The following is an 11103-nucleotide window of genomic DNA, read 5'->3' as shown; positions in this document are numbered from 1 at the left end:
AGAGCCTTCCCTCAAACACTGCTGAGGACAACAAAAGGTAGAAATGAAATAGTAAAGAACTCTCCATAACCCCTGCAATGAAGGAAGTTGAGGAAATTTTCCAAGAGTGTGGCTGTGTGAAACAATCACTGGTATGTATTGAGAAGCAGCATGGCCTAGGGGAAAGAGCACAGGCCTGGGAGTCAGAGGACCTCGGTTCTAATCCTGACTCTGCCAATTGCGTGCTGTGTGACTTTGGGCAAATCACAACTTCTCTGTGACTCAGTCTCCTCAACTGTAGAGTCTTACTCCCTCCTACTTAGATAGTGAGTCCCATGTTGGGCAGGGACTGTGTCCATCTTGATTAACTTCTACTTACTCCCATGCCTAGAACAGTATTTGATGCACAGTAAACACTTAACAAATATAATAATAATAATTTATTGAGAGCTTACTGTGTACAGAGAACTGCACTAAGAGCTTGGGAGTGTGCAGTACAATAGAGAAGTACTGTTCCCTAATGGATAGAGCACAGGCCTGGGAGTCAGAAGGACCTGGCTTCTAATTCCAGCTCCACCACTTGGTCTGCTGTGTGACCTTAGGCAAATCACTTTAATTCTCTGTGCCTCAGTTAACTCATCTGTAAAATGGGGATTAAGACTGTGAGTCCCATATGGGACACAGAGAGTGTGTCTGACCTGATTAATTTGTATCTACCTTGGCACTTAATACAGTGCCTGGCACATAGAAAGCACTTAACATATACCATTTTAAAAAAAGAGCTCATCGACACATTCCCTGCCCACTGAATGAGATGGGAGTGGGAGCTCGAAAGAGAACCAATCAATCAGTGGTATTTATTGAGCGCTTACTATATGCAGAACACTGTACTAAATGCTTGGGAGAACACAATACAACAGAATTGGCAGACATGTCCCCTGCCCATAACAAGCTTACAGTCTAGAGGGGGAGTAGAGGAAGAGAGAGACACCCTGTGGAGACAAGAAGGTCAGCCAAGTGTCTAATGAAGTAGTTAAGCCAGGATATAACTAGTGCCTGAGCCAGGACCATGGCCATTTGGATGGAGAGTAAAGGGCAGATCTGGAAAATGTTGTGAAGGAAAAAGTGACAGGATTTAGCCACAGACTGAATATGAGAACTGAAAGAGAGGAAGGAGTCAAGGGTAATGCCAAAGTTGTGGGCTTTGGAGAGAGGTAAGATGGTGGTATTGTCACCTGGAATGGGAAAGTTAGGTATAAGGCTGTATTTAATAGGAAAGATGAGAAGCTCAGTTTTAGACATTAATCAGTCATCATTGGTATTTATTGTGCAGAGCATGTACTAAGCTCTTGGGAGAGTATAATTTAACAATATAACAGACACATTCCCTGCCCACAACACACTTACAATCTATTAAGCTTTAAGTACCTACTGGTAATCAATTTTGATGCCGTGGAATTGGAAGAGCTTTCCAAGGGAGTGGGTGTAAAGTGATAAGTGAAAGGGACTCAAAACAGAGCCCTGTGGGACACCTTTAGTTGATGGGTGAGAAGTGGAGAACAAGCTGTGAAGAAGCTGCCAGAGGGGGAAGAGGAGAACCAGCAGAGAACTATGTTGGTAAAACCAAGGTTACATTGGTCCATGGTGTTTACTGAGCATCTACTGTGTACAAAGTATTGTCCTAAGCTCTTGGGAGAGTACAATACAATAGAGTTGGTAGACATGATTCCTGCCTACACTTGTCTGCTGCGTGACCTTGGGCAAGTCACTTCACTTCTCTTTGCCTCAGTTACCGCATCTGAAAATGTGGATTGAGACTGTGAGCCCCAGGTGGGATAGGGACTATGTGCAATCTGTTTTGCTTATAATAATAATAAAAATAATGATGGCATTTATTAAGCACTTACTATGTGCAAAGCACTGTTCTAAGTGCTGGGGAGGTTACAAGGTGATCAGGTTGTCCCACGGGGGGGTTCACAGTCTTTTTACAGATGAGGTAACTGAGGCACAGAGAAGTTAAATGACTTGCCCAAAGTCACACAGCTGACAATTGACGGAGCCTGGATTTGAACCCATGATCTCTGACTCAAAGCCCGTGCTCTTTCTACTGAACCACACTGCTTCTCTAAGCTGCTTTGCTGCTTATATCCACCCCATCCCTGGCAAACAGTAAGTACTTAACAAATATTGTTATTATCAGTAGTAGTAGTAGTAGTAGTAGTAGTAGTAGTAGTAGTAGTAGTAGTAGTAAGGAATTTAAAGTCTAGTGGCTAAATAGCATTTCCAGAGACAGTGGCATCTGAAATTTTGAGGAGGTTTAGGAGAATTAGGATTATCCAGGCAGTCAGTCGGTCAGTCAATTGTATTTATTGAGCGCTTACTGTGAGCAGAGCACTTTACTAAGCTCTTGGGAAAGTACACTATAACAGTGTAACAGACATGTTCCCTGACTATAAAGATCTTACAGTCTAGAGGGGGAGACAGACATAAATATAAGTAACTAAATTACAGTTATACACATAAGTGCTGTGGGGCAGAAAGGGGGAATTAATAAAGGGAGCAAGTCAGGGTGACACAGAAGGGAGTGGAAAAGAGGAAAGGAGGGCCTACTCAGGGAAGGCCTCTTGGAGGAGATGAGTCTTCAATAAGGCTTTGAAGTGGGGGAGAATAATTGTCTGTTGGGTGACCCTGGTCACAGGTAATAATAATAATTATGGTACTTGTTAAGCACTATGTGCCAAGCATTGTTCTAAGTGCTGGGTAGGTACATGTTAAGCAGGTTGGACATAGTCCTTGTCCCATATGGGGCTCACACTCTTAATCTCCATTTTACAAATGAGGCCCAGTGAAGTTAAGTGACTTGCCCAAGGTCACACAACAGACACGTGGCAGAGGCAGAATCACTCCCACTGTTCACCTCCTTCGCTCTTATGTGCAAGCTGCTGAATGGTGCTGGCAAAAGTCTAAACACCAAGCCAACCTTGTTCACATCAAGTTTATCCTTTCCTGCCTTAACTTTGCCCTCTCCTCTACCAGGCAAAACTGTTTCTCCTACCTTATTGATACCCATGCCCATCATCCCCGTCAGCTGTTCCATACATTTAACTCCCTTCTCAGGCCCCCTGTTCCTCCCCCTCCTCCATCCCTCACCCCCAACGATCTGACCTCCTATTTCATTAGTAAAATTAACTCCATTAGGTCTGAGCTCTCCAAAGTCACCCCTCCCCCTTCTCCATCCCCTCGCTCTCAACCCTCTCCACTACTCTCCCATCTTTCCCAGCAGTATCTTCAGATAAGATCTCCTCCCTCCTCTCAAGTGCTACTACATCCACCTGTGCTTCAGGATATGGATATGTCCATAAATTCTGTGGGATTGAGAAGCAGTGCAGTGTAGTGGATCGAGCATGGGCCTGGGAGCCAGAAGGACCTGGGTTCTAACTCCGGCTCTGCCGCATGTCTCCTGTGTGACTGGGCAAGTCACTTTACTTCTCTGTGTCTTGGTTACCTCATCTGTGAAGTGGGGATTAAGACTGTGAGCCCAATATGGGACAGAGACTGTGTCCAGACCAATTGCCTTGTATCTATCCCAGAGCTTAGTACAGTGCCTGGTACATAATAACCACTTAACAAATAACAATAATAATAATAATAATGGCATATGTTAAGCACTGTTCTTAATGCTGGGGGGGATACAGGGTGATCAGGTTGTCCCATGTGGGGCTCACAGTTTTAATCCCCATTTTACAGCTGAGGTAACTGAGGCTCAGAGAAGTTGAGTGACTTGCCCAAGGTCACACAGCAGACATGTGGTGGAGCCAGGTTTAGAACCCATGACCTCTGCCTCCCAAGCCCGTGCTCTTTCCACTGAGCCACGCTGCTTATAAAATATCACAAATACTATCATTATTAGTATTGAAGATGGGTGAACATCAACTGCTTCAAGTGTACAGAAGGAAGGGTACACTTCTGAGAAGCAGCATGGCTTAGTGGAAAGAGAACGGGTTTGGGAGTCAGAGGTCATGGGTTCTAATCCTGCCTCTGCCACTTGTCAGATGTGTGACTTTGGGCAAGTCACTTAACTTCTCTGTGCCTCAGTTACCTCATCTGGAAAATGGGGATTAAGAGTGTGAGCCCCACGTGGGACAACCTGATTGCCTTGTATCTACCCCAGGGCTTAGAACAGTGTTTGGAACATAGTAAGCGCTTAACAAATACCATCGTAATTATTATTATTATCACAGATCCCAGTGCATAAGTGACACAGAAGGGAGAGGGAGTAAGGCCACATCTCCCTATTTCCCAGGGTTCTCCAGCAGGCTGACAGGGATAGGCCAAAAGTTTCTTGTTCCTTCACCTTTCCAGCTCTTGGAACCAATCCCATAGTACATTGGATTTGCTTATCTCTCGAAAATGAGAGCTAGCCAAGCACATTCAAACCTGTCTTCCCTTCCCTGGTGACTCGTTGCTGGGATCAGCAGTACTGAGGGCTCCCAAGGAGAAAGTGGAGAGTGCTGTGGGGGTCTTCTCCTTGAGTCCTGTAGGGCACGGTGATCTTTCCTCAAAGCATGGGTCTGCTGAAAAACTTCCTGCTATCCTTAATGGGGCTTCTTCTGGCATACTACTTTTACTCATCCCCGGAGTTCAAGCCAGGTGAGTCTTGGGAGCCAGGTCCTTGTGATTAATCAATCAGTGGTGTTTACTGAGCACTTAACATGTGCATAAACTATACAGAGGGCCATAGGAAAACTGGCCAGGGATAGAGGGTCCTTGGATTTCAAAATTCCAGGCATAGAGGGTTTAGAAAGAATCCCAGTACTGAAGGGGTAACCAGGCTGAGCTACCGTTGAGGCTGAATCCATTGGGGTCTGGCCCAATGGAGAGATTTTCCAGGCTAAGGCTACCAGCCCAGCGCAGCAGAAGCTGGGGAAGATTGGAAAGAATGTAATAGGAATCGGAGATAACTGGAGAGGAAACAGGAGGAATGGGGGAGACCTGAAGAAGAAGCCAGAGGAGTTGGGGAGAGCTGGAAAGGAATCAGGAGGAGCAGGAGAGAAGTGGGAAGGAAACAGGAGAAACAGAGGCAAAGCAAAGACCAATTAGAAATCCAGTTGGGGTCCCTCTTGGCCTCAGAGTCTGGAGACAAAATTCATATTGCAAAGCTCAGAGGGGCCCAGTGACCAGATGTACAGAGTGGGAGTTGTGCTCTAATCTGTGGGGGTTTATCCTTCTCCTTTGCTGACCTTGGTCACCGAAAAATGAATGGGGGGAAAGGCTATCAAGAACCTTGGTGGAAAAGCTGCTTATTCGCCCAAGACAGTTGTGAACCTTGTGTTGCTGTTGAAAAACATGAGACAACAAGGGACACCTCTCACTGATAGTTTCATTATCAGTGGTGTTTATTGAGCACTTACCGTGTGCATAGCACTTTACTAAACACTTGGGAGAGCACACTACAATAGAGTTGATAGATATGGTCCCTGCCCTCAACAAACTTACAGTCTAATGATAAGCTTTAAGGATGAACAGGTGCCTGGGCCCCATTGAGCATCCCCAGCTGTTCCTCCAGCTTTGCAAAGAGTGGCAGTGAGGGGAAAGTTTGGGGGCGGGAGGGACTGAGAGGGCTGAGCTGAGTGTTCACTTCCCACTGGGTCTTCTCAGAGATGCTAAAGGGGAAGAGGGTGATCATCACTGGGGCCAGCACTGGCATTGGGGAGCAGATAGCCTATCACCTGGCGAAGATGGGAGCCCACGTGGTGATCACTGCCCGGACAGAGGAAAAGCTAAAGAAGGTGAGCAAGGCGAACGGGCCCATTCTCATGGAGAAGGGGGTGGAGGGGCCGGGGCCGGGAGGCGGGGGAGAATGGAGGAGAAAGAGGAGAAAAGTTGAGGATGAGGAAGAGAAAGAGGAGAAGGAAGAGCAGGGGGCCAAGGGTGAGAAACTGAAGGAAGAGGAAGGGGGGAAGAAGGAGGAAGCTGAGGGAGGAAGAAAAGGAAGATGACAAGGAGGGGAAAATAGAGATGCAGCATGGCCTAATGGATAGAGCCCAGACCTGGGAGTCAGAGGATCTGGACTGTAACCCCAGCTCAACTACTTGTGTGCTGAATGATCTTGAGCAAGTCATTTAGCTTCTCTATGCCTCATTTACCTCATCTGTAAAATGGGGATTAAAACTGTGAGTCCTATAAGGGACAGGGACTGTGTCCGACCTCATTATCTAACCCAGTGCTCAGCACAGTGTTTCGCATAAACACATAACAAATACCATTTTTTAGAAAAGGAGGAGGGGGTGGACATGGAGGAGGAAGAGAAGAAAGGGAAGGAGAAAGGAGAGCAGGAGAGAGCAAGAAGATGATTGCACTGCAGGTGGTGGACAAATGCCTAAGTCTCGGGGCAGCTTCAGCTCACTTCATCACCGGTTCCATGGAAGACATGGCCTTTGCGAGGCAGGTGGTCATCCGGGCCGAGAAGTTGTTGCGTGAGTTTGCTTTTGTCTCCCCTGCCCCATTCCAACTCTCACCATTCCTCTAGAAGGTCTCTTGAGGACCTCTGTGTTCTCACCCAGCTCCTCTTCCCCAACCCTTCCAGAGGGACTAGATATGCTGATTCTGAACCACATCACCACCTCGGGCTTCACCTACTTTAACAACGACTTGGAGAATGTTCTCCATATCATGAAGGTCAATTACCTGAGCTACGTGGCCATGACCATCAAGGCCACACCCCTTCTGAAGAAGAGCCAGGGCTCCATCGTCGTCGTCTCTTCTTTGGCAGGTGGGTGAGAGCCGGCTAACGGCTAGTTCCCAGTCCTGTGTCTTCCTTTGCCTGTCAAAGCCCCCTGATCCACAATCCTGTTTGCCTGATTTTTTTTTTTTTGGGGGGGGGGGGGTGGTTAATGGTATTTGTTAAGCATTTACTATGTGACAGACACTATACTAAGTGCTGCGGTAGATACAAATTAATCAGGCTAGAGACAGTCCCTGTCCCACATGGGGCTCACAGTCATTCATTCATTCATTCGTTCAGTCATATTTATTGAGCGCTTACTGTATGCAGAGCACTGTACTAAGCACTTGGGAAGTACAAGTTGGCAACATATGGAGATGGTCCCTACCCAACAGTGGGCTCAATCTTAATCCCCATTTTACAGATGAGGAAACTGAGGCACAGAGAAGTGAAATGACTTGACCAAGGTCGCACAGCAGACAAGCAACAAAACCAGGACTATAACCCAGGTCCTTCAGACTTCAAGGCTCTTGCTGTATCCACTAGCCCACACTGCTTCTGTATTTAATCGAGTCCTGCTGTTGACCCACTCCTCCGCCATTTGTCAGCTGTGTGACTTTGGGCAAGTCACTTAACTTCTATGGGCCTCAGTTCCCTCATCTGTAAAATGGGGATTAAGACCGTGAGCCTCACGTGGGGCAACCTGTTAACCTTGTATCTACCCCAGCGCCTAGAACAGTGCTCTGCACACAGTAAGTGCTTAACAAATACCATCATTATTATTAGTAGTAGTAGTAATTATGGCACTTGTGAAGCGCTTACTGTGTGACAAGTACTGTGCCAGGTTCTGGGTTAGATCCAAGATAATCAGGTTGGATACAGTTCCTGATCCACATGCAGCTCACAGCCCAAGTCAAAGACATTACCTAGACTAAGCTCGTCCTCTAGGCTGCCCTCGTTGTGGGCAGGGAATGTGTCTGTTTATTGTTGTATTTTACTCTCCCAAATGCTTAGCACAGTGCTCTGCACAAAGTAAGTGCTCAATAAAAGCGATTGACTGACTGACTCCTCACATCAAAAAGTCTCCTGCTTTCTCTGGATCAGAATACTTCAGCTCTTCCACTGGGCTGAGATGGTCCCTTCTTTGACTGAAAACCAAAGCTCACTCAATTTCTAAGGGCAGAGTCTGGGCAGGATGCTGAGGGCCTGACATAGGGAAGTGCCAATTCATTCATTCAATTCATTCATTATTTATTGAGCGCTTACTGTGTGCAGAGCACTGTACTAAGTGCTTGGGAAGTACAAGTCAGAAAGATATAGAGACGGTGGTCTTTGGGACCTTCCTTGCTCTCTGACTAGTTATTACACTTTTCCCCCAGCACCTACATCAGAGCCTAGGGGAAATGGAGAAAGATACAGCCATTTTCTAGCCCCAACTACTTCTCTCTGTGAAGTCTACAGCCTAATTTGTTGTGAGGCAACCCAGAAAAAGCCAACACTAGCAAAGGTATTTCCTGTCCATGGGAATGATTTTTTTCCATCATCACTGAATGGCTCTTTCTTGAAAAAAAAAAAAACACATGAAAGAAGCCTAAATGAGTAAGCTGTGATCCAGAGAAGTCAAGGGGCAATTTCAACATCACCCAGGATCCAACCTGCCGGCTAAACCCATGACCATTAAACTGGGCTGCTGATGGAGTCCTCCGAGTAACAATTTCCCGTTTTGTGTCCAGGAAAGGTGCCAGGTCCTCTGACTGTTGCCTACTCTGCAAGTAAATTTGCTCTGGATGGATTCTTCTCCAGTCTAAGACAGGAATTTATCATGCAGAAGAAGAACATTTCCATTACGCTCTGTATCCTTGGCTTAATTGACACAGGTAAGGACCAGAGCAGGGTCTGAAGCTGATGATAATGTGAAATGCACTTCGGGAGCCAAAAGCATTGTCTCTGAAAAAACATTCAGTCCATGCTTCCCTACTCCTCAAAAACCTCCAGTGGTGACCCATCCACCTTCACATCAAACAGCAACTTCTTACCATGGACTTTAAAGCACTTAATCACCTTACCCCCTCCTACCTCACCTCACTGCACTCCTATTATAACCTAGCCCACACACTTCGCTCCTCTAGTGCCACCCTATTCACTGAACCTCAGTTTTGTCTATTTTGCCACAGGCATCTCATCTTTGTCCTGCCTCTGACCTGGAACACCCTCCCTCTTCATATCTGACAGACAATTACTCTCTCCATCTTCAAAGCTTTATTTGAAGGCACAGCTCTTCCAAGAGGCCTTCCCTGATTAAGCCTTCTTTTCCCACTCCTTTCTATGTCATCCTGACTTGCTCCCTTTATCCTCCCCTCCTCAAACCAATAGCACTTTTGTACATATCCATGACTTCTTTATTTATATTAATGAATGTTTTCCCCCATCCCCAGACTGTGAGCTTGTTGTGGGTAGGGAATAAATCTATCAACTCTGTTGTATTGTACTCTCCAAAGTGCTTAGTACAGTGCTCTGCATACAGTAAGCACTCAATAAATCCAGTCTCTGATCTTCCCATAAGCAAGATTCCTCTGTCATTTTCGGTAACCCAAATCCCTTCTTTATCTCCCACCAGAAAATGCCATGAAAACCATCTCTGGGGTATTGGATTCAGAACCAGCCCCTAAGGAGGATTGCGCCCTGGAGATTATCAAAGGTGGAGCTTTGCGCCAGGATGAAATCTACTATTCTTTCCTCAGCACTAAGTTTCATACAGTAATGAGGGCTTTGACCCCTAATCTGATCACAGAACACTTCAGGAAAAAACTAAATGTGAAGAATATCAAGAGTCCCTAAAATCTCACCGCACCCAGGACTTCCCTTAAGGAGCTGGCTGTCAAGTTTTCCTCCTGTTCCAAGGCGGCAAGGACAAGAAGAAATTATCTTAATTTTCAATAGGGATAGTTGAGCTAGATATTAAGAAAATCTTCCTGACTACCGGGAAGGTGAAACATTGGATTAGGCTATCAAGGGCACCTCCAAACCTGAAGATCCATAAAACTAAATTAGATCCCCCATAGCTAGCTTCATAATCAACTTACTTTTAATGTCTCATTCTATGTACAAGTAAATTCCATTTTTGAGACACTTCTACTGGTGGATAACTGGACTGTGTCTAGAGATATTCCCAGACTCTATGATCCTAAGAGTTGGTTTTTGTGCAGTGCTTTCTACTTGAAGCTCTCCATCTGACTTCCTACCCTCAGATGGACAACCACAGCATTAAAGAAACTAGGTTCTAAGTGGCCAAGTTTAGGGAACTTGACCTCGAAGCCCTGGATCTGAGAACTTCTGGGACAATGAACAAAGACCAAACACCCTTGTCCAGAGAAATTATGGGGTATATAGACCACTGGAAGGTTGGGGAGGGGAGAGAGAGAGAAAGAGAGACAGAGAATTTGCATTAGAAGTAGATAACTCAGGAATTTTCCAATTTAATATTATTTTTACCCCCCAAAATAGTTTCTTTTAATTCATAACTACACCCAAAAGATCAAATCTTTACTATTTTACTTCAAACCCATTTTAGCAATAAAAGTGTGAAGAAAAACTTTTCAATTTATAAATGCTATAATAAAGTCAGTTAATGGGGAGTTGTGTGATGACTCATCAGTAGCTCTCGCCTTGTCAACCATATCAGCATGTTTTGAGGAATAATAATAGGAGTAATATTTTTGGTCTCTGTCTGAAGCTTACATTGTGCTAAGTGCTGTAGTAAGGGCTGAGATAGATCCAATGCAATCAGATTAGAGTCCCTGTCCCACATGGGTATCTCCATCAAAGGGGGAGGAGAAGAGGAACTTAATTCCCATTTTATAAATGATGAAACTGAAGCACAGAGAGGTTAAGAAACTTGGCTGAGGTCACAGAGCAGGTAAGTGGTGGAGCCAGGACTAGAACCCGAGTCCTCTGACTTGTAGGCCTATGCTCTTTACACTAAATCTTGCTCATATATGGAAGATTTGGTCATTCTAAACTTTACTACAAATATTTTTATTCCTGGGGGAATTCCTTTCTTCCCACTTACTGAAGAGGGACTAGAGTTTTCTGGAGTGTACTGGCAACCACTTCCCATTTGAGTTTATTTCCTATGAGAGGGTAAATGTTCCACTCCCCCAACTTCAAGACTTTATTCTCATAACCAAGACTTGGCTAGTATTAAGTTTTGGACCGACAGTGGAGTTTGGTGTAGCTTTGCCTTTTCATGTAAATCAACAGATGCTAGAGACTCTGAGCATTTGTTGACCATTTGTGTCATTTCCAAAACCAGAAAGGCTTGATAATGCTGAATGTGATTGCCACATAATTCTAATAATAATGATGGTATTTGTTAAGCGCTTACTATGTGCAAAGCACTG

The 11103-nt window shown here is 45.2% G+C and overlaps 1 protein-coding gene across 1 annotated transcript; it reads left to right on the top strand.

Moving 5' to 3' along the window:
- The first annotated feature begins 4424 nt into the window (after positions 1-4424).
- HSD11B1 (hydroxysteroid 11-beta dehydrogenase 1) lies at positions 4425-10291 on the top strand. The gene is made up of 6 exons (XM_038749232.1): positions 4425-4629; positions 5638-5768; positions 6344-6455; positions 6566-6751; positions 8437-8580; positions 9321-10291. Exons 1-6 carry the CDS (start codon positions 4545-4547, stop codon positions 9539-9541), a joined length of 879 nt encoding a protein of 292 aa, XP_038605160.1. The 5' UTR covers positions 4425-4544; the 3' UTR covers positions 9542-10291.
- Positions 10292-11103: the final 812 nt, after the last annotated feature.

The sequence above is a fragment of the Tachyglossus aculeatus genome, chromosome 7 (genome assembly GCF_015852505.1).
Source record: "Tachyglossus aculeatus isolate mTacAcu1 chromosome 7, mTacAcu1.pri, whole genome shotgun sequence".
Taxonomy (NCBI): domain Eukaryota; kingdom Metazoa; phylum Chordata; class Mammalia; order Monotremata; family Tachyglossidae; genus Tachyglossus; species Tachyglossus aculeatus.
Note: the sequence above shows the minus strand (reverse complement) of the source record. Positions and strands in the feature narration are given on the sequence as shown.

Excerpts from the sequence above, each read along its gene's own strand:
- HSD11B1 (XM_038749232.1), top strand. The coding sequence starts at position 4,545 with ATGGGTCTGCTGAAAAACTTCCTGCTATCCTTAATGGGGCTTCTTCTG. Across the intron at positions 4,630-5,637 it reads ATCCCCGGAGTTCAAGCCAG|AGATGCTAAAGGGGAAGAGG; the intron begins GTGAGTCTTGGG and ends GGGTCTTCTCAG. Across the intron at positions 6,752-8,436 it reads CGTCGTCTCTTCTTTGGCAG|GAAAGGTGCCAGGTCCTCTG; the intron begins GTGGGTGAGAGC and ends TTTTGTGTCCAG.